Below are 20117 nucleotides of genomic sequence, written 5' to 3' on the forward strand. Positions count from 1 at the left end.
ACTCCCTCTTCTTTGTGGCAACCCCTGAGATATTGGAACACTGCTATCTTCTGCCATCTTTATTTTACACATAAGGTGTAAGAGAAATTATCCAAGTTAGGCCGGCTGTTTCTTTCATTTAACCTTACAACATAATTTTTTGAGCCGGTTCCCAAGAGGAAAATGCCCCAAGAGCATAGATGTAGACTGGGAAGCAGTCTTGCCAAAGGAGGAGGGCAGATTTAAATCCTCTGAATAGGATCCCGCCCATGGGAACAAAATTAGAAGAGCAAAGGGATTTTGCAGACGACGTCTTATTACAGAGCAGACTCCTTGGAGAAGCTGCACGGAAATGCTGTCCCTAAGCTCGATTGTCCCCCTGCTCATCCTCTGTCTTCTGGTTGTCCAACTGGTGAGGCTCCAGTTTCAGAGAAGACACTACCCACCTGGACCGACCCCTCTGCCTTTCATCGGGTGCTTATGGAACCCCAGATTTTTCCAATTACGCCGGGAACTCTTGACGGAGGTAAGAATTGTGTATCTCTTTCATCAGCTGATTGACACGGGTCAAAAAACCGAATGGTTGTTAGAGGAAAGAGGCGCTGATACAGATTTATAAGGAAAGAAATGAAGGCGTGGAAGATGTCCCTTCAGAAGTAGTCCTCGACTTACAACAGTTTTGTTTTTTAAAAATAATAATTTTTATTTCCATTTTCCAACATCATATTTATGTACAAACTATTATCCATCATTAATCATTAATTTTTATTTATTACTGATTCAGGCCTGCCCGATTGCCACTTCCTTTCTTCACAACCTCCCTCTCTACCCTCTACTATTTTCCCATCCTTGGACGGTTTTAATTTTGGCCTTTATGGAATAAGTTTTTTAATTGTTATTTTAGTGTGTATATAAATTGTTTTAATGCAGGCTGTACACCGCCCTGAGTCCTTCGGGAGAAGGGCGGTATAAAAGTTTAATTAAATAAATAAATAAATAAATAAATAATCCTTCATCTCCTTCACTTTACTACTTCCTCTCCTCCTTCTCCACTCCTCCCTTCTTCCACCCTATCTAACCTTCTTATTCCCCTCCTCCTTCTCTACTCTTTCCTACCTACTTTCTTCCCTCCTTCTACTCCTCTCTCCTTTTCTTTCTGAAATGGCAGTCGAGCATCCCCAATATCATTTTAAATTTTAATTTCATATCTTCAAAAATTACTGTACATTAATAATCAATCCATGTATCATTTCCCCCCCCCTTCCTCCCCCCCCCAGACTTCCCAGAGCAAATACCGGGTATTATGACCAACAATCACAAGCTAAAGTATACAAAATATACATAACCTCCCACCTTTAAAAATTTGAAACTTTAGATCCCCTCACAATAAAAATAAAGAGATAGGAAAGAATAATAAAAAGAAAAAAAGAAAAGAAAAGACTTACAATAGTTTGTTTAGTGACCATTCAAAGTCATGATCGCGTGATCAAAATTCAGGTATTTGGCAACGATACAGGTAACAACAGAACAGAACAATTCAGATAATAACAGAACAGAACAGAATAGAACAAGTTAGTCCTTAATAATAATAATAATATCAGAGTTGGAAGGGACCTTGGAGGTCTTCTAGTCCAACCCCCTGCCCAGGCAGGAAACCCTACACCATTTCAGACAAATGGCTATCCAACATTTTCTTAAAAATTTCCAGTGTTGGAGCATTTACAACTTCTGCAGGCAAGTTGTTCCACTGATTAATTGTTCTAACTGTCAGGAACTTTCTCCTTAGTTCTGAGTTGCTTCTCTCCTTGATTAGTTTCCACCCATTGCTTCTTGTTCTACTCTCAGGTGCTTTGGAGAATAGTTTGACTCCCTCTTCTTTGTGGCAACCCCTGAGATATTGGAAGACTGCTATCATGTCTCCCCTAGTCCTTCTTTTCATTAAATTAGGCATACCGAGTTCCTGCAACTGTTCTTCATATGTTTTAGCCTCCAGTCCCCTAATCATCTTTGTTGCTCTTCTCTACACTCTTTCTAGAGTCTCAACATCTTTTTTACATCATAGCGACCAAAACTGAATGCAATATTCCAAGTGTGGCCTTACCAAGGCATTATAAAGTGGTACTAACACTTCACGTGATCTTGATTCTATCCCTCTGTTTATGCAGCCCAGAACTGTGTTGGCTTTTTTGGCAGCTGCTGCACACGGCTGGCTCATATCTAAATGGTTATCCACCAGGACTCCAAGATCCCTCTCACAGTTACTACTATTGAGCAAGGTACCTCATGTCCGGTACCTGTGCATTTTTATTTTATTTTATTTTTTGCCTAAATGTAACATAACATAACATCAGAGTTGGAAGGGACCTTGGAGGCCTTCTAGTCCAACCCCCTGCCCAGGCAGGAGGTTGACTTGTAAGTCCTTGACTTACAACAGTTCATTTAGTGATCGTTCAAAGTTACGATGGCATTGAAAAATGTGACTTATGACCATTTTTCACACGTATGACCTTTGAAGCATCCCCATGGTCACGTAATTTACCTCTGGATGATTGACAACTGAGTCACATTTATGAAGGTTAAGTGTCCCCGTTTTGTGACCTTCTGACAATCCCCATGAATCGTGTGATCAAAATTCAGATGCTTGGCAACTGCTTCATATTTATGACCGTTGCTGTGCCCCAAGGTCACGTGATCCCCTTTCGCGAGTCAATGAGGAAGCCAGGTTTATTTTAACAACCGCGTGACTAACTTATCAACTGCAGTGACTCGCTTAACATCCGTGACAAGAAAAGTCGTAAAACAGGGCAAAACTCCCTGAACAGATATCTCATCTCACGACAGGAATGTTGGGCTCAGTTGTGGTCATAAGTCGAGGACCTGCCATTTATCGCTAAGTGACCTTGTGGCTTTTGCGTAGCCAAAGAGAGTGGCAGTAAAATCTATTTTTCTTTTTCGTAAGAGCTACTGTTTGGCTCACCATGTTTTCTAATGGGAGAAATGTTGATCTCTTTTGATAATACAATAATAGCAAAACATAAAACAAAAACGTGAGGTAAAATTTTAGCCTCTTCTGTTGGTCCTCTTCCAACGTCAGTATCTGTGGTTATTTTGTACATTGAAACATGTGCAATATGTTAATAATGTGGAAATTGGTAATAGAATAGAATAGAATTTTTTATTGGCCAAGTGTGATTGGACACACAAGGAATTTGTTTTGGTGCATATGCTCTCAGTGTACATAAAAGAAAAAGAAAAAAGAAAAAAAAATACATCAAAGGTACAACATTTACAACACAAATGATGGTCATAGGTTGCAATTTAACCCTTAATGATAGCAACAAAAAGTTACAAGTAAAAGTAAAAGTAAAAAGGTACCCCCACTGCATAAAAACATTCATTCTTAAGGAACAATGTGAATATTCTCAGAAATAATAAGTGTATTATAAATAATAAGGTGGAGAGATCAACAAACTAATTGGAAGCTTATGGAAATTCCAGATTGGGACATCAAATTTAGGCAAGAGAAACAAATGAACAAATCTAATCTAATCCTTCCTGGAATGCCTCTTGCTCCATTCTTTCAGCTTCTTCTTCTTCTTTTTTTAATAAGTTTTTTATTTATAACACAACACAACATGACAAACACAAAACACATAACATACATTCCCTTTTTACAACTGTTTCGTAGCGATGATCTCCTAATACCTACATTTTCTCCCAATTCCCTTTATAATAATTATATCCTTCTTGTCCCATTATCCCTTATTACTCTATAATTCCTATCACTCATAATATTAAATTTGTACATTTTATACACTATCTTACATACATCTTGCACTTATTGTTTCTCCCCTTTCATCACTATTCATTTTTTCTAGTCTCCAGCCACTTGTACCATTTACATAATATTCTGCATCTTCCTTTTCTTTAATTTCTTTTGTTAATTTGTCCATCTCAGCACAATCTAAGATTTTCTTTATCAGTTCTTCCTCTGTTGGTGGATTTCCTTTTTTCCAATTTTGCGCGTATGAAATTCTTGCGGCCCTTATGATATGTAAGATTAAGTATTTTACGTCTTTGGTATAATGTCTGGTAAATATTCCGAACAAAAATGTCTCTGGTTTCCGATCAATCTTTCAGCTTCTAACCGTGCTCTCTCTCTCTCTCTCTCTTTTCATTTTGATGTCCTGTTCAACGAAGGTTGCTCGTGCTTTTCCTGCTTCAGTTTTTGCGTTGGCAATGGCCAACTGCATCACTTGCTGATGACCATTTGGAAGAATTAGAGACTTGAGACCTTGTCTTGTATGAAGCTTCGTGACATGGTGTCTTCTGGAGGTGATTGACTGTCTAGAGCAGGGGTCCCCAACTTTGGCCAACTTGAAGTCTTGTGGACTTCAACTCCTAGAGTTCCTCAACCAGTTTTGCTGGCTGAGGAACTCTGGGAGTTGAAGTCCACAAGTCTTCAAGTTGCCAAGGTTGGAGACCCCTGGTCTAGAGCAAGGGTGTCAAACTCGATTTCATTAAGGGCTGTATCAGGGTTGTGTTTGATTTTGGAGGGCCGGGTGGGTATGGCAGGGGGAACAATCAGTGGAACAACCTGCTTCCAGAAGTTGTGAGTGCTCCAACACTGGAAGTTTTTAAGAAGATGTTGGATAACCGTTTGTCTGAAGTGGTGTAGGGTTTATCCTGCCTAAGCAGGGGGTTGGACTAGAAGACCTCCAAGGTCCTTCCAACTCTGTCATTCTATTCTATTCTAGGGTGGGTGTGGCCAGCTTGACATCACTCATGTGAGGGACACCTGTGGTGGCCAAGTGCTGAGGCAGGACTCCCCTCAGAGCCTCCCTCGCTCTCATTATAATCTCCTCCCTCCCTCCCTTCCATCCTTCTATCCTTCCTTCTTTTTCCTTCCCTCTTCATTCTCCTTTCTTTTTCCTTCCCCTCTTTCCTTATTTCTCCTTCCTTGCTTTCTTCCAATACAAGACACAAGCAAATAATAGATACCAACTCAAGGTAAACCGCTGCAAACTCGATTGCAGAAAATACGACTTCAGCAACAGAGTGTTCAATGCCTGGAATGCACTACCTGACTCTGTGGTTTCATCCCAAAGCCCCCCCAAATTTTAATCTTAAACTGTCTACTGTTGATCTCACCCCATTCCTAAGAGGTCTGTAAGGGGCGTGCCTAAGTGCATCCGTGTGCCTACCATCCCTGCCCTAATATTCCTTTTTACTCTTACTCTTTCTCCTTTCCTGTCCCTTCTTGCATGGTTAAATGCAAAAGGGGAAAGATTTCTCCTTTTGTACGGAGCCCGGGGGGAGCACGCGCATAACCCTCCCGGGCCCCGTGTTTGCTCACGACGGCCTCCTGTAGCCTTCTGCCAAGAAAAACAGAGTTGGGTGAAAATGGAGCCCGGGAGAGCCACGCGTGGCCCTCCTGTGCTCCGTTTTCATTGGCAGAAGCACTGCAGGCCAGTCCTTTGCTGTTCCTAGGGTGGCCCTGTGGGCCAGATCTAAGTGCTCCGTGGGCTGATTCCATCCCGCTGGCCTTGAGTTTGATACCCCTGGTCTAGGGACTACCATATGGTCATATGCAGGTAGCTGCTTTGGCAGAGTAGCAGATCTCTGTATAGCCGTTATCCTTGATCCCACTTGCTGGGTAGCCGCTGTTTCACTGTTCCGTCCAGAGGTGGGTTTCAGCAGGTTCTGACCAGTTCTGGGGAACTGGTAGCGGAATTTTGAGTAGTTCGGAGAAGTGGTAGTAAAAATTCTGACTGGCCCCGCTCCCCATCTATTCTCTGCCTCCCAAGTCCCAGCTGATCGGGAGGGAATGGGGATTTTGCAGTAACCTTCCCCTGGAGTGGGGAGGAAATGGAGATTTTACAATATCCTTCCCATGCCAAGCCATGCCACGCCCACCAAGCCACACCCACTGAACTGGTAGTAAATAATAATAATAATAATAATAATAATAATAACAACAACAACAACAACAACAACAACAACAACAACAACAACAATAATAATAATAATAATAATAATAATAATAATAATAATAATAATATTTTAATTTGTATACCGCCCTTCTCCCGAAGGACTTAGGGCGGTTAACAGCCAAGTAAAACAACAATCAAATACATACAATACAAATAAAAACAGTAGCTAAAAAACTTATTCAAATTTGGCCCAAATTTTAAAATACATTTAAAAACTCTAAAAAATCAATTAAAAATTAAAAACCCATAAAACATCTAAAAATTCTATGCCAGCCCCGCACGGAAGAATAGGTATGTCTTAAGTTCGCGGCGAAAGGTCCGAAGGTCAGGAAGCTGTCGAAGTCCTGGGGGAAGTTTGTTCCATAGGGTGGGAGCCCCCACAGAGAAGGCCCTTCCCCTGGGGGCCGCCAGCCGACATTGCTTGGCTGACGGCACCCTAAGGAGTCCCTCTCTGTGAGAACCATCCTCCCTCTAAAATGGACAGCTTTTGTGAGAGCGTACGGGTTGGTGAGAGGCAAACGGTGGCAGTAGGCGGTCCCGTAAGTACCCCGGTCCTAAGCCATGGAGCGCTTTAAAGGTGGTAACCAACACCTTGAAGTGCTTTGGTGCTTTTTTTTTTCCAAAAAAATTTGAAACCCACCACTGGTTCTGTCCTCACTACATGTTAGCGAGACAGTTGGTAAGTGAATTTTGCCCCATTTGATGACCTCATTTCCATGGTTTACGGGACCGCCTACTGCCACCGATCGCCTCCCACCGACCCGTACGCTCTCACAGAGAGGGACTCCTTAGGGTGCCGTCTGCCAGGCAGTGCCGACTGGCGACACCCAGAGGAAGGGCTTTCTCTGTGGGGGCTCCCACCCTCTGGAACGAGCTTCCCCCAGGGCTTCGTCAACTTCCTGACCTCCGAACCTTCCGCCGCGAGCTTAAGACACATCTATTTATTTACGCAGGGCTAGCCTAGGGTTTTAGTTTTTAAATTTAGTTTTTAATGGGGTTTTATATTATTTTATTCTAGTGATATTTTTAATTCGGGCTAATTAATAAGTTTTTTAATTGTTGTTTTTACCTGTATTATTTGCCATCTGGGTACATATTTTGTATTTTTACTTCCTCCTTCCTCATTTTTTTACTATATTTCTATCGTACCTTTATATTTTCATTTCATTTGTTACAACGTTCTTTCCAAATTTACATTCACGTTAATTCATTTTATGCCTCCTTTCGCCTCATTTTCTGTCTTGCTTTGGCATCTTCATTGAATACGTTACAACATTTCCCCCAAATTTTTTAATTATATTAATTTTTATCTTCTCTAACCATCGATAAAATTGCCCCCATACCTTAAAATACTCCGATTCTTCCTTTTCTTTAATTGCCAATGTTAATCTATTCATTTCTGCACATTCCAATATTTTCTTAATTACTTCTCCCTCTGTAGGTATTTTCTCTGCTTTCCAATTTTGTGAAAATATAATCGCTGAAGTTATAACATGTATGATCAAGTATATATTTTCTTTACTATATTTCTCTGGTAACAGTTCAGGTTTTAAGTCAATATGTTGTTGTGTCATTTCCTCTAACCATATTCGAATTTTAACTGAATAATTTTGCCCGAATAGGCTGTACAAAAATGCTTTTAAAAGGTTAAAAAAAAGGCTCCGACAATCACAGCTGTGGTGCGGGATCGTCGGAACCATTTTTTAAAAACTTTTTACCCTAGGTTCGCCGACACTGGTGTAGGGTCTCCTGCTTGAGCAGGGGGTTGCCCTACAAGGCAACTACAAGGTCCTGTCGTGTCCCACTCCTCCGCTGACGGCCGGGTCAGGGAAATCCGAATCAGGCTTGCCTCTGCAGCTCTGCCAAAGTCCTAGCAAAGTCCTCAGGGCAGGCAGGAGACCAGAAAGTGACTTCAGCAAGATATGTTTAGACTTTGCCTGACTCAGAGACTGCCAGAAAGAAGGTCCTTTATATAGGCCGTGGGGTGTGGCTCCATGACTCAGCACTTATCCAGGCCTGCCCCTCCCTTCCTTCTGTTGCCTCCGCCTATCAAGTCTTCTGACGCGAGGGTCACTCCAATCGGCAGCTGTTGGTAATTGACCTCCCTCAGGCTCACATGTTGTGGAGGAGGGGGAGGGGTCTAGTTGCTCCGTTTGCCTGGGCATGGAGCCAGAGCTGGGGGCTGGAGGTATTTCTTCCTCTTCAGCCTGTGTGGGCATGGAGCCAGGGCTGGGGCCGGGAGGCATACTAGGACATTCTTCAGCGTTCGGAAGCAGATAAGAAGACCCTGGCTGAGGTGAGAGCGGGCAAGACACAACAGGTCCCTACTACAAGGTCCCTTCCAACTCTGTTAATCTGTTAAATGTGTTATCGAATTCCTCCTCCTCCCTGCAACCCCCACCCCCTTCCAACCCTCATGATGTTATCTAGTTGGGTACTGAAATGCCTGCAAGAAAACAACCAACCCCAGAAAGTACCAAGGGTTCTACAGTCCTCCCCCTCCTCCTCTCCACAAACCCCTCTCCCTTCTAGCACTGATGATGTTTCCTAGTTGAGTAATGAAATGTCAAAAAAACGACCAAGCTCAGAGAGCACCAAGGACCCCACAGTCGTCGTCGTCCTCCTCCTCCTCCTCCTCCTCCTCCTCCTCCTCCTCCTCCTCCTCCTCCTCCTCCTCCTCCTCCTCCTCCTCTTCCTCCCTGCAAACCCCACCCCCTTCCAACACTGATGATGTTCCCTAGTTGGGTAATGAAACATCTGCAAGAAAACCACCGAGCTCAGAGAACAAGAAGCTCAGAGAACACACAGTCTTCCCCCTCTTCCTCCTCCTCCTTCCTGCAAACCATCCTCCCTCTAAAATGGACAGCTAACATCAAAAACATCATTAAAAAAGGACAACAAAGAATGTTCTTTCTGAGCCAACTCAGTAAGCTCAAACTGCCCAAGGAGCTGCTGATCCAATTCTACAGAGGAATTATTGAGTCTGTCATTTGCACCTCTATAACTGTCTGGTTCGGTTCTGCAACCCAACAAGAAAAACATAGACTTCAGAGGATAATTAGAACTGCAGAAAAAATAATTGCTACCAACCTGCCTTCCATTGAGGACCTGTATACTGCACAAGTCAAAAAGAGGGCCGTGAAAATATTTGCAGATCCCTCGCATCCTGGACATAAACTGTTTCAACTCCTACCCTCAAAACGACGCTATAGAGCACTGCACACCAGAACAACTAGACACAAGAACAGTTTTTTCCCGAAGGCCATCACTCTGCTAAACAAATAATTCCCTCAACACTGTCAGACTATTTACTGAATCTGCACTACTATTAATCGTTTCATAGTTCCCATCACCAATCTCTTTCCACTTATGACTGTATGACTATAACTTGTTGCTGGCAATCCTTATGATTTATATTGATATATTGACCATCATTTGTGTTGTAAATGTTGTACCTTGATGAAGGTATCTTTTCTTTTATGTACACTGAGAGCATATGCACCAAGACAAATTCCTTGTGTGTCCAATCACAGTTGGCCAATAAAAATTCTATTCTATTCTATTCTATTCTATTCTATTCTATTCTGTTCTGTTCTGTTCTGTTCTGTTCTGTTCTGTTCTGTTCTGTTCTATTCTATTCTATTCTATTCTATTCTATTCTATTCTATTCTGTGTTACCTCCTAGCACTGATGATGTTACCTAGTTTGGCTAATGAAGTGTCTGTAAGAAAACAATCATGCTCAGAGAGTGCCAAGGACCCCACCGTCCTAACCACCCTCTCCTCCTCCTAATCTCCACAAACCCTGTTCCCTTCTAGCACTGATGATGTTACCTAGTTGGGTCATGAAACGTCTGCAAGAAAACAACCGAGCTCAGAGAGCTCCAAGGACCCTACCGTTTTCCTCCTGCTCCTCCCTCTCCTTTTTTAAAAAAAAATTTTTTTTATTAAACTTTTAACTTTTAAAAACAAAACAACAAAAAACAAAAACACATTAAAAACACATAACAGACATAACATTACATATTTTACAGCTTGCCGTATCGGCAATGATATATATTCTCTGTTCTTATTTACTCGTTCCTCTACATGCTTATATTTATATTGGTTTCTATTTACCAATCCATCCTTATCTGGTTAACACAATTCAATGGTTTACACTTCCTAATTTTAACTTAATTAGGTTAACATTCCACTTTATTATTTTCTCTAACCAATCATGCAATTTATTCCACACTTTGTAGTATTCCGACTCTTCCCTTTCCTTAATTTCCCTCTCCTATCCATAATGAAATCTAATGAATTTAAGCTTTTATCCGAACTAAAATAAAGTAATATAGTCACCAATCTAGCCCAAGAGTCTTAAAGAGCGTGTGGGATTGTTTTTCTAACAGTTGTCCAAGATCTACGGGAATATCTTCACAGTGTGGTTCGGGCCCTACCCTGTGATTATATTACATGGCTTCCGAGCTGTGAAAGACGGTCTCACCACCCACCCTGAAGATGTTTCTGGCCGGCCTCTGTTCCCCTTTTACAAAGCATTGGCAAATAACAAAGGTAAGAACGATCAACTTTCTTCAGATGTGGGTACAGGAGGCAGGAGAGTTTCCATTTGTTTGGTGTCACCTTTGTCGCGGTTCAGCTAGTCCTCTACTTACAACCACATTCACAAATAAAGTCAGTGGGGGAAATTGTGTCTCACTTAACAACTGCAGTGATTCACTTAAGAACCGTGCCTAAAAGCAGTAGCACTAACAATAGTACTTAGACTTGTATACAAGCTTCACAGTGCTTCATAGCCTTCTCTAAGCAGTTTACAGAGTCGGCCAATTTTGGGTTCTCATTTTACCCACCTCGGAAGGATGGAAGGTTGAGTCAACCTTCAGCTGGTCAGGACCAAAATTCTGGTAGTGGGCAGAGTTAGCCTGCAATACTGGATGTTAACTACTGCATCACCACAAAAGTGAGGAAGGAAGGAAGGAAGGAAGGAAGGAAGGAAGGAAGGAAGGAAGGAAGGAAGGAAGGAAGGAAGGAAGGAACTCTGTTACTGAATGACTTCAGTAACAGAGTTGTTAATGCCTGGAATACACTACCAGACTTTGCTGTCTCTTCCCAAAATCCCCAAAGCTTTAACCAAAGACTATCTACTATTGACCTCACCCCATTCCTAAGAGGTCTGTAAGGGGCGTGCATAAGAGCACCAACGTGCCTACCATTCCTGTCCAAATATTCCCTTTGATTGTATCCAATTTCATATAGTTATTACATACTTATGATTATATATATGCTTATATATCATATAGTTATTTCATGCTTATGCTTATATATACTGTTGTGACAAATAAATAAATAAATAAAATAAAATAAAAAGGAAGGAAGGAAGGAAGAGCAATACTGCTCGTATACTGCTTCACAGTGTTTACAGCCCTCTCTAAACAGTTTGTAAACCTCTTGCCCCCAACAATCTGGGTCCTCGTTTTACCCACCTCGGAAGGATGGAAGGCTGAGTCAACCTGGAGCCAGTAAGGATCGAACTCCTGACTGTGGGCAGAGTTAGCCTGTGACACTGCATTCTAACAGGAAGGAAGGAAGGAAGGACAGAAGGAAGGAAGGAAGGAAATAGCACTTAGACTTATATACCCCTTCACAGTGTTTTTACAGTCCTCTCTAAGCGGTTTACAGAGTCAGCCTCTTGCCCCCAACAATCTGGGTCCTCGTTTTACCCACCTCAGAAGGATGGAAGGCTGAGTCAACCTTTTTTTTTTTAAAATCAATTTTTTATTGATTTCCCCCCCCCTGAAACCGTTGATCTGTGGGGAATGCTGCCTGTGTGGCCTTGATTTGCATTTACCTGGATGGCTGGTAGGAACGCAGGTAGTGTCTGTTGAGCTGCTATGGTTCGGGGCTGCATTGTTGGTATGATAGCCTGTACTATCTCCTCCCGCCCGCTATCATACTGTGATTTCCAGAACAGGGAGTCTGCAAGGAAGTTCTTCCCCCCCTGGTATGTATTTCACCAAGCCTGTTTCGGCGATAGTCATTGTGGGGTTTGGAGGGCCTCCAAATTTTTATGGTCTGTCCAGACCTCAAATGGTAAACTGCCCCCCCCTCCTTCCAGCAGATGTCGCCAGATCAACAGGGCCCATTGAACCGCAAATGCTTCCTTTCCCCATATGGGCCAATTGCATTCGGTATCAGTCAATTTCCATCATGAATACGCACATGGTTGCAGGATCCCCTCCTCGTTAGTCTGTAAGATGACCACCACATCATTGGCATCTGCTTCAACCACAAATGGTTTAGCCCAGTGATGGCTAACCTTTTTACCATCGCGTGCCAAAAGTGTTGGGAGCGCGGGGCGGGGGTTGCGTGTGCACGCCCACACCCATAATTATATGTGCCCCCCCATGCATGTGCACGTGACTTCCCCACACTTTGGGCACACGATGGCCCGGTGGGCCCGGTAGGCCCGTTTTTTGCTCTCCCCAGGCTCCAGAGCCTCTCTAAGAGTCTGGGGAGGGCAAAAATAGGCTTCCCCATCCCCCCGGAGGCCAACTGGAGGCCGGAAATGGCCCATTTACTGACTTCTGGTCCCACCAGAAAGAAGCTCTGGAGCCTGGGGAGAGCAAAAAAGCCCTCCAGAGGCCAAAAACAGCCTGTTTCCCTACTTCTGGTGGGCCCAGAAGGTTTGAAAATCAGCTGGCTGGCGTGCACACGCATGCCACAGCTTAGCTTGCATGCCCAACGATATGGCTCCACACGCCACCTGTGGCACACGTGCCATAGGTTCGCCATCATGGGTTTAGACGGATCTAGGTGTTTCAGCACAGGTTCCCTCACGAATAGAGATTTTAGGTGTTCAAATGCTTCCTGACACTTTATTGTCCACAGCACCGGGCAACCCGGACGTGGCTTTCTGGTCAAATGTTTCATTTTCAATAGATCGGTAAGCGGTAAGGTTACGCTAAAAGACAGGATGAACCGGCGATAGAAATTGGCAAACCTCAAAAAATGTTGTAGCTGTTTGCATGTTTTGGGGGCCTGCCAGTCCAACACCATTCTTACCTTACCTGCTTCAATCTCCCAGCAACCGGTGCGTTCTCACAGAGAGGGACTCTTAGGGTGCCGTCAGCCAAACAATGTCGACTGGCGGCCCCCAGAGAGAGGGCCTTCTCTGTGGGGGCTTTCCTGTGGAACGAGCTTCCCCCTGGACTCCGACAATTGTCTGACCTTAGGATCTTTCGCTGCGAACTTAAAACCTATTTGTTCCGTCTCGCTGGACTGGCTTGATTTTTTAAAATTTTAATTTGATTAATTGGGGTTTTAAATGTTTAGTAATTTATAGGGTGTAACTGTGTTTTAGTTTTGGCCAATTGAATGAGTTTTTTAAGGGTTGTTTTTAATATTGTTTGTTTTCTTGTATTTTAACTGGCTGTTCACCGCCCTGAGTCCTTCGGGAGAAGGGCGGTCTATAAATTAAATTATTATTATTATTATTATTATTATTATTATTATTATTATTATTATTATTATTATTATTATTATTATTATTATTATTATTATTATTACCTTAGCGGGGTCCATTTCTACCCCCTTTGGTGAGATGTGAAACCCCAGATAGTCCAACTGTGAGTTGTAGAACTCACACTTGGACAATTTAACATACAAGTGTGCTGCTACTAGCTTCTTGAGCACCTGACGCATCAAGGTGACATGTTCCTCCATGGCAGTGGTAGTCAACCTGGTCCCTACCGCCCACTAGTGGGCATTTCAGCTTTCATGGCGGGCGGTAGGGGTTTTGTCTGATACTGAAGCACTTTCCTTTTTTTTAATTTAATTGACTTTTTAAAAAAAATTCATAGCATTATTTAAAAACATTTTCATTAGGTTTTCATAAAATTCCCCATGACAATTTAAATTTGTGAAAATATACTATTTGTATCGCCCGCGCATAAGTTTAGTTCACGTTACGTAAGTGAAACTAAATGGCGCTATAGTGCGACCGCAAACAAAAGAGCCTCGTCCCAGAATAGTTTGCGCATCTCCCCCCACATCACCCAGCTGTAACAGACAAGCAGAACTGGTAGCTGGTGCCCCCCCAAACCCAATCCACGATGCATGAGAGGCATGCACAGACGACGATATATGGCGCATTACTGTGGAACCAGTGGGCGGTTAGAAAATTTTACTACTAACAGAGATACAAAAGTGGGCGGTAGGTATAAAAAGATTGACTACCCCTGCTCCATGGTCTTAGTGTATATGAGGATATCATCTAAATAGATAATACCCCCCTTATACAAGTGTTCACGCAGTGCCTCATTGATGAGCTGCATGAACACAACTGGAGCTCCTTGCAACCCGAAGGGCATAACTCAAAACTGGTAGCTTCCTAAGGGGCAATTGAAGGCCATTTTCCACTCATCCTGATTCAGTACACCCTGATTCTCACCCTGTAATAAGTCTACGGTAGGTCTAGCTTGGTGAAGACCTGGCCCCCTGCCAAACGGACTAGCATGTCCTTCATTAAGGAGAGAGGGTACAGGTGTTCTACATACCCTGCATTGATTCCCCAAAAATCAACACACAGGCATAAACCTCCATCTTTCTTTTCCTGGAAAAGGACGGGTGCCGCCATTGTGGACCTGGCTGGCTGAATGAAACTCCATTTCAGGTTCTTCTCTATATAAGCCCTCATCTCCACCAGCTCTTGTGGGGTCATCGAATACATTTTGGGCTTTGGCAGTGTGGCCCCAGGGAGGATCTCTATGCCACAATCTGTGGGACAGTGGTGGGGGGCAAGAGGTCACACTCCCTTTTGCTGAATACCTCCTTCAGGTCCACATCTATCATAGGGTAGGCCAGCTCACTTGTTGCCTTCATCTGTGTTACAGTACTCCTCCTGTCCCGGCCAAGCTCTGGGGCTTGGGTATTCTCCTCATGGGGCAGTGGATTGGGGCCCAGGACGATTCTCAAGTCTCAGCAAACCCTTGGCTTACACAGAGAGATGGCTTTGCTTGGAAGGGATCCACACTTTATGTACTTAGTGCTGTCTGATTAGATGTATTGCGTCACAGCCACAATGCTCCCTCAGCCGGGCATTTCGGGTTCCTTAAGACCCTGCATTTAACTAATCGACAATTCTGATGGCCTTGTATGAAAAGGGATGTGGAGGAGTACGTACAGAGCTGTGTAGTATGCACCAGCATGAAGATCTGACCCAGAAAACCGCTCAGCCTGTTACAACAGGTGGCATTCCCTGTGTGACCATGGGACCAAATAGCCATGGATTTCATTATAGACCTACCAGAAAGCTAGGGTAATACAATAATTTGGACAGTTATAGATCTTTTCTCAAAGCAGACACATTTCGTAGCCTGCTCCAGCCTTCCATCAGCCAGGAGGCTGGTGAAATTATTTATTGTTCATATATATCATCTCCATGGCATTCCCCAGAGGATAATATCCAATCGAGGGTACAGTTCACTGCCAGGTTTTGGTGGAAGTTCCTGGCCACGGTAGGGTCCTCACAAGGCATTAGTTCAGCATTCCACCCCGCTACCAATGGGGCTACCGAAAGAGCAAACACAATAGTGATGTGGTAATTATGCTGCTATGTTAAACACCAGCAGACCAATTGAGCTGGCCTACTCCCTTTTGCTGAGGTAGCGTATAACAATGCTGTTCACAGCAGTACATGATTTATCCCATTCCAGGTGGCTATGGGGCAGGAGTTTGTTCCAATACCGAATGTCCCCGGGTCATCCCAGAAGACTTGGGGGTACAAAATTGTGTGGCACAGACACAACGGGTATGGACAGTGGTCAAAGAGAAGTTGCGGTGATCATCTTCAGGGTATAAACAGCAAGCTGATAAAAAACAGAGGTTACAGCCTCCTTTCCAGATAGGACAGTGGGTATACGTCTCCACGAAATATCTAAAATTGAATGTGCCATGTAAAAAACTAGGCCCGAAATTCATTGGGCCATTCCCCATCATGAGGGTTATTAACCCCATCACAGTACAATTCCAACTGCCCCAGTTGTTGGGTAAAATCCACCTGGTTTTACCACTGCAGCATGCTACGTCCGGCCCATATGTCCCAGATCAGGGGAATGCCTAACCAGCCATCTCCACCTGTCATGGTGGGCGGGGAACAACATTACAAGGTGAAGGAGGTACTAGACACCCAGTGGCATAGGGGACAGCTTCAATACCTTATCTTATGGAAAGGTTACCCCCTCTCGGCCTCGTGGGTGCCTAGCAATGATGTAAGAGCCCCTTGTTTAGTAGCCAGATTCCACTGGCAGAATCCAGCTAAACCAGGGGCCAAGGTTCACATGCCTCATATCCACTCACCGTAGGCTTTATCTTCTAGACGCTATCTCCATGGTAGGGGGGCCGCATGTCAGCCTCGGCATGCCTGATGGCCCGGGGCTGCCATTCAGGCAGGGGATGCAGTGACGGGAACCATGACCACCTGCACCTCCAACACTCACCTCCCAAATCAGCTGAGAGGCAGGAGTGGTGGCATCAGTGGCACAAACGCAGGGGTGAAATGCTCCCAGTTCTGACCGGATCTAGCGATCCGGTAGTGATCGTGGCCGGTGGTTCGGCGATCTGGTAGCGATTGCTGAACCACCAGCGATACCTGCTGGCCAGGTGTCATTACTTCCTGATTTTTACCTTCTGCGTATGCACAGAAGTTCTGCACACATGAGCGAAGCAAGTAGGCACGCAGTGTGTGGACTTCCAAGCCGGTAAGGAAGATAAGTAGATTTCACAAGTGCTATTGCTATTTCTATCACAATATTCTGAGAAAGGTATTTTGCCTTTCTGTCATTTCTAAAGACTTGAATAAGGTCAATAATCTGTGGTTCTGTGTCATCAGGAATTCTGCTTTCCACGGGCCGGACCTGGAAGCAGCAAAGACGATTTTCAATGACAAGTTTGAAGAGCCTCGGCTTGGGGAAGAGTGCTCTGGAGTATGAGATCCAAGACGAAGCAGAGAGATTGGTGGAAGCGTTCAGAAAAAGTGAAGGTACTATGAAGGCAAATGCCTTTATCTTTTGGCCAAAAAACTGTATTCTTATTTTAATTTTCCAAAGCTAAGACAAAGAGGACAGGCTGAAGTCATTTCTTCACTGTCTTCAAGGGAAGGCAAAGTGTTAAAAAAAAAGTTCAAGACGGAGGCTCACCCAATCAAAGCTTTGATCCTTTTTTCATGTTTTGTACAAGGAAATGTAAGATGAGCCAATATATTTTATAAATAAATAGTGATGATAGAAATAGGGCCGTGATGGCGAAAACAAGTGGCATGTGGAGCCATGTCGTCTGGCACACGCGGCTGCCCCCATCCCTCTTCTGGGTTTCCGGCGCATGCATGCACAATGGCTAGATAGTCTCAGCAGGCTTTCGCACGTGGCTGTGCCAGAAACCGGAAGTTTATTTCCTGGCCCGTGCATGCCCACTGGGCAGCTCCTCCTAGAGCACTTGCGCTCCAGCCATGCCATTGACACCCACTGCCCAGGATCCACATTGGAGGTTGTTCATGCCGGCAAAGCAACACTGCCTCTTTGAGGCAGTGGCAGCTCCTCCTCCTCCTGCTGCCAGCCTTGCTGTAAACCTGAGGGTTTGCCTTACGGGGGAGTGGGGGAGAAAGGTCCGTGGCCTGTGCTGGTGGGGCACGGGGCTTGCCTACATAACTTTGCTGGTGCCACTGCCTCTGCAAAGAGGCAGGGGGGCAGGCTGTTTGTGCTGGCAAAGAAGCAGCAGCGCCAGCAAAGTTATGTAGGCAAGACCCGCACCGCACCGGCATGCCGGAAATCACCAAACCAGCTCCGCAGGGCTGCAGAGCTGAGCGTCAGGCATCCCACTTCTCTTGTGCTGGCCGCCACCAGGCACACAGCTGATTGGCGCTCCAACTGGGGTTCTCCAGAGCGGGGCTGCAGTTGCTGGCACCATGGACGTTGCCCCCACCACCACCAGAACCTTTCTCCTGGTCCAGTTGCCTCTTGAAAAAGCACCTTTGGGACAACCATGACCTGGATGACTGTTGTGACCCCGACTCGAGCAGGTAGCAACAAATGCAGTCCTTAGTAAAAAATACATTTTATTCAAACAGTTGGGAATTAATTCATTCCCAGCGCCGGTGTTGTGCCTCGCTCGCCCCCCTCTCCGCAGCCGGGCCCCTCTCATCTCCTGTTATCTCAGCCAGAGATGGATAATGAAGACGAACGGCCTGGCATGCCTCCAGCCCCCAGTCCTGGCACCATGCCCGGACAGACCGAGCAAGACGAATGGCCTGGCATGCCTTCAGCCCCCAGTCCTGGCACCATGCCCAGGCAACTGAGCAAATAAACCCCTCCCCCACAGCATGTGAACATGAGGAGTATGAAGCCAGTCACGAGCTGGAATTGCCAGCAGCTGGAGGGTGGAGGGATCCACGCTTCCGGAGAATGGAGAGGCGACGTCAGCAAAAGGAAGGGAGGGGCAGGCCTGGATAAGTGCTGAGTCATGGAGCCACACCCCATGGCCTATATAAAGGATCTGCTTTCTGGCATTCTCTGAGTCAGGCAAAGTCTAATTTGGATTGCTGAAGTCACATCTTGGACTCCTGCCTGCCCTGAGAACTCTGACAGAACTTTGGCAAAGCTGCAGAGGCTTTGTGGCCACGCTTGATACAGACTTCCCCAACCCAGCCATCAGAGAAGGAGTGGGACACGACAGCCGGGTAACTCAAAACGAAACAAAGGCTTCGCAAACAAACAGTCTTTGGTTATCTCAAACCTGGTTCAATCTGGATAACTGCCAAGGTCTTTTCTGATAAAGGTCCAGACCACAGAACAGAACAAAGAGCGCAGCAGCAACGTTGCTTTCCGGCAAACTGAGACACCGGTGCTGGTCTCCTTTTAAACCTTATGGGAGGGGCCAATTATCTCTTGGCCCTTCTCCCAAGGTGACCTCTCTGCTTGAGCTGCTCCTGCCTTCTGGCAGCTCGCCTCATGCGGGCATTAGGAACAGGCTCATCGCAGTCCGATTCCTCCGACAGCTCCCCAGGCTGCTGATGGATCACAACAATGACTGAGAATCTCTCCTTGATTAGTTTCCATCCGTTGCTTCTTGTCCTGCCTTCCATCCGCCCACCCACCCATCCATCTTTCTATCTCTATCGATCGATCAATCTATCCCCTCAAGGACTAGAAGATACTATCATATCGTGTCATCCCTAGCGAGAGTGAAATGTAAAATTTGTTACTACTGGTTCTGTGGGCGTTGCTTAGTGGGAGGGTAATGTGACTGGGTGGGCGTGGCCAATTTTTTTTTTACTTTTAAAAGCATTTTTTCTACAATCTCTTCCGCCAAAGAGGTTGTAGAAAAAAATGCTTTTAAAAGGCTCCTCTGGCGATCCCAGCTGAGTTACCTGATCATCAGAGGCTTTTAAAAGCATTTTTTCTACAACCTCTTTGGCTGAAAAGCATTTTTAAAATGTTGTAAAAAAAGCTTTTAAAAGCCTCTGATGAGGCTGCACGATCATCAGAGGCTTTTTTTTTTTTTTTACTTTTAAAAGCATTTTTTCGGCCGAAGAAAAAATGCTTTTAAAAGTAAAAAAAAACACACCTCTAATGATCGGGCGGCTCAGCTGGACATGGGGAGTGGGGGCAGGGATTTTTGCTACCGGTTCTCCGAACCACCCACCTCCATCACTACCGGATCAGGCAATCTGGTCCAAACCGGGAGCATTTCACCCCTGGACCTAATCTTTCTCTGCAGGCTCTATGCAATCTTTGCAAGAGCCATGCCAGTCACCGAGTCTTTCTTTCTCTTCACAGGAAAACCCATGAATCCTCATTTCTTCCTGAACCTCTCAATTTCCAACGTGATTTGTGCGCTGGTCTTTGGCCATCGTTTCTCCACCGAAGACGAGACTTATCATCACCTGCTGGAAGCCATAGAGACGATTTTCAGGGCTTCTGACAGCATCGCGGGTAACGTGAGTTGATCCCTTCTTTCCTTTTTCTAAAGAGAATCAAAATGTTACGGTCCCTGAACAGGCCTAGAGGTTGTGGGTCAAAAAAACCTCCAATGGGGATTAAAGGCTAGCCAGGAAGCAGGCCCATCTGCAGCGAGGGGAGTCCAGAAAGTC

At 44.8% G+C, this 20117-nt stretch overlaps 1 protein-coding gene across 2 annotated transcripts in view; it reads left to right on the forward strand.

The window, feature by feature from the left end:
- Positions 1–265: 265 nt before the first annotated feature.
- LOC131201477 (cytochrome P450 2J2-like) overlaps positions 266–20117 on the forward strand; it is a 38126-nt gene continuing 18274 nt past the window's right edge. Inside the window, exons 1-4 of one of the 2 annotated variants that reach the window (XM_058189449.1) lie at positions 266–505; positions 10366–10528; positions 16863–17012; positions 19804–19964. In XM_058189449.1, the coding sequence (XP_058045432.1) occupies positions 332–505; positions 10366–10528; positions 16863–17012; positions 19804–19964 (648 nt within the window). In that variant the 5' untranslated portion in view covers positions 266–331. The remainder of the gene's footprint in view (positions 506–10365; positions 10529–16862; positions 17013–19803; positions 19965–20117) is intronic. The other variant, XM_058189450.1, reaches the window with a different exon arrangement.

This window comes from Ahaetulla prasina, chromosome 6 (genome assembly GCF_028640845.1).
Source record: "Ahaetulla prasina isolate Xishuangbanna chromosome 6, ASM2864084v1, whole genome shotgun sequence".
NCBI lineage: Eukaryota > Metazoa > Chordata > Lepidosauria > Squamata > Colubridae > Ahaetulla > Ahaetulla prasina.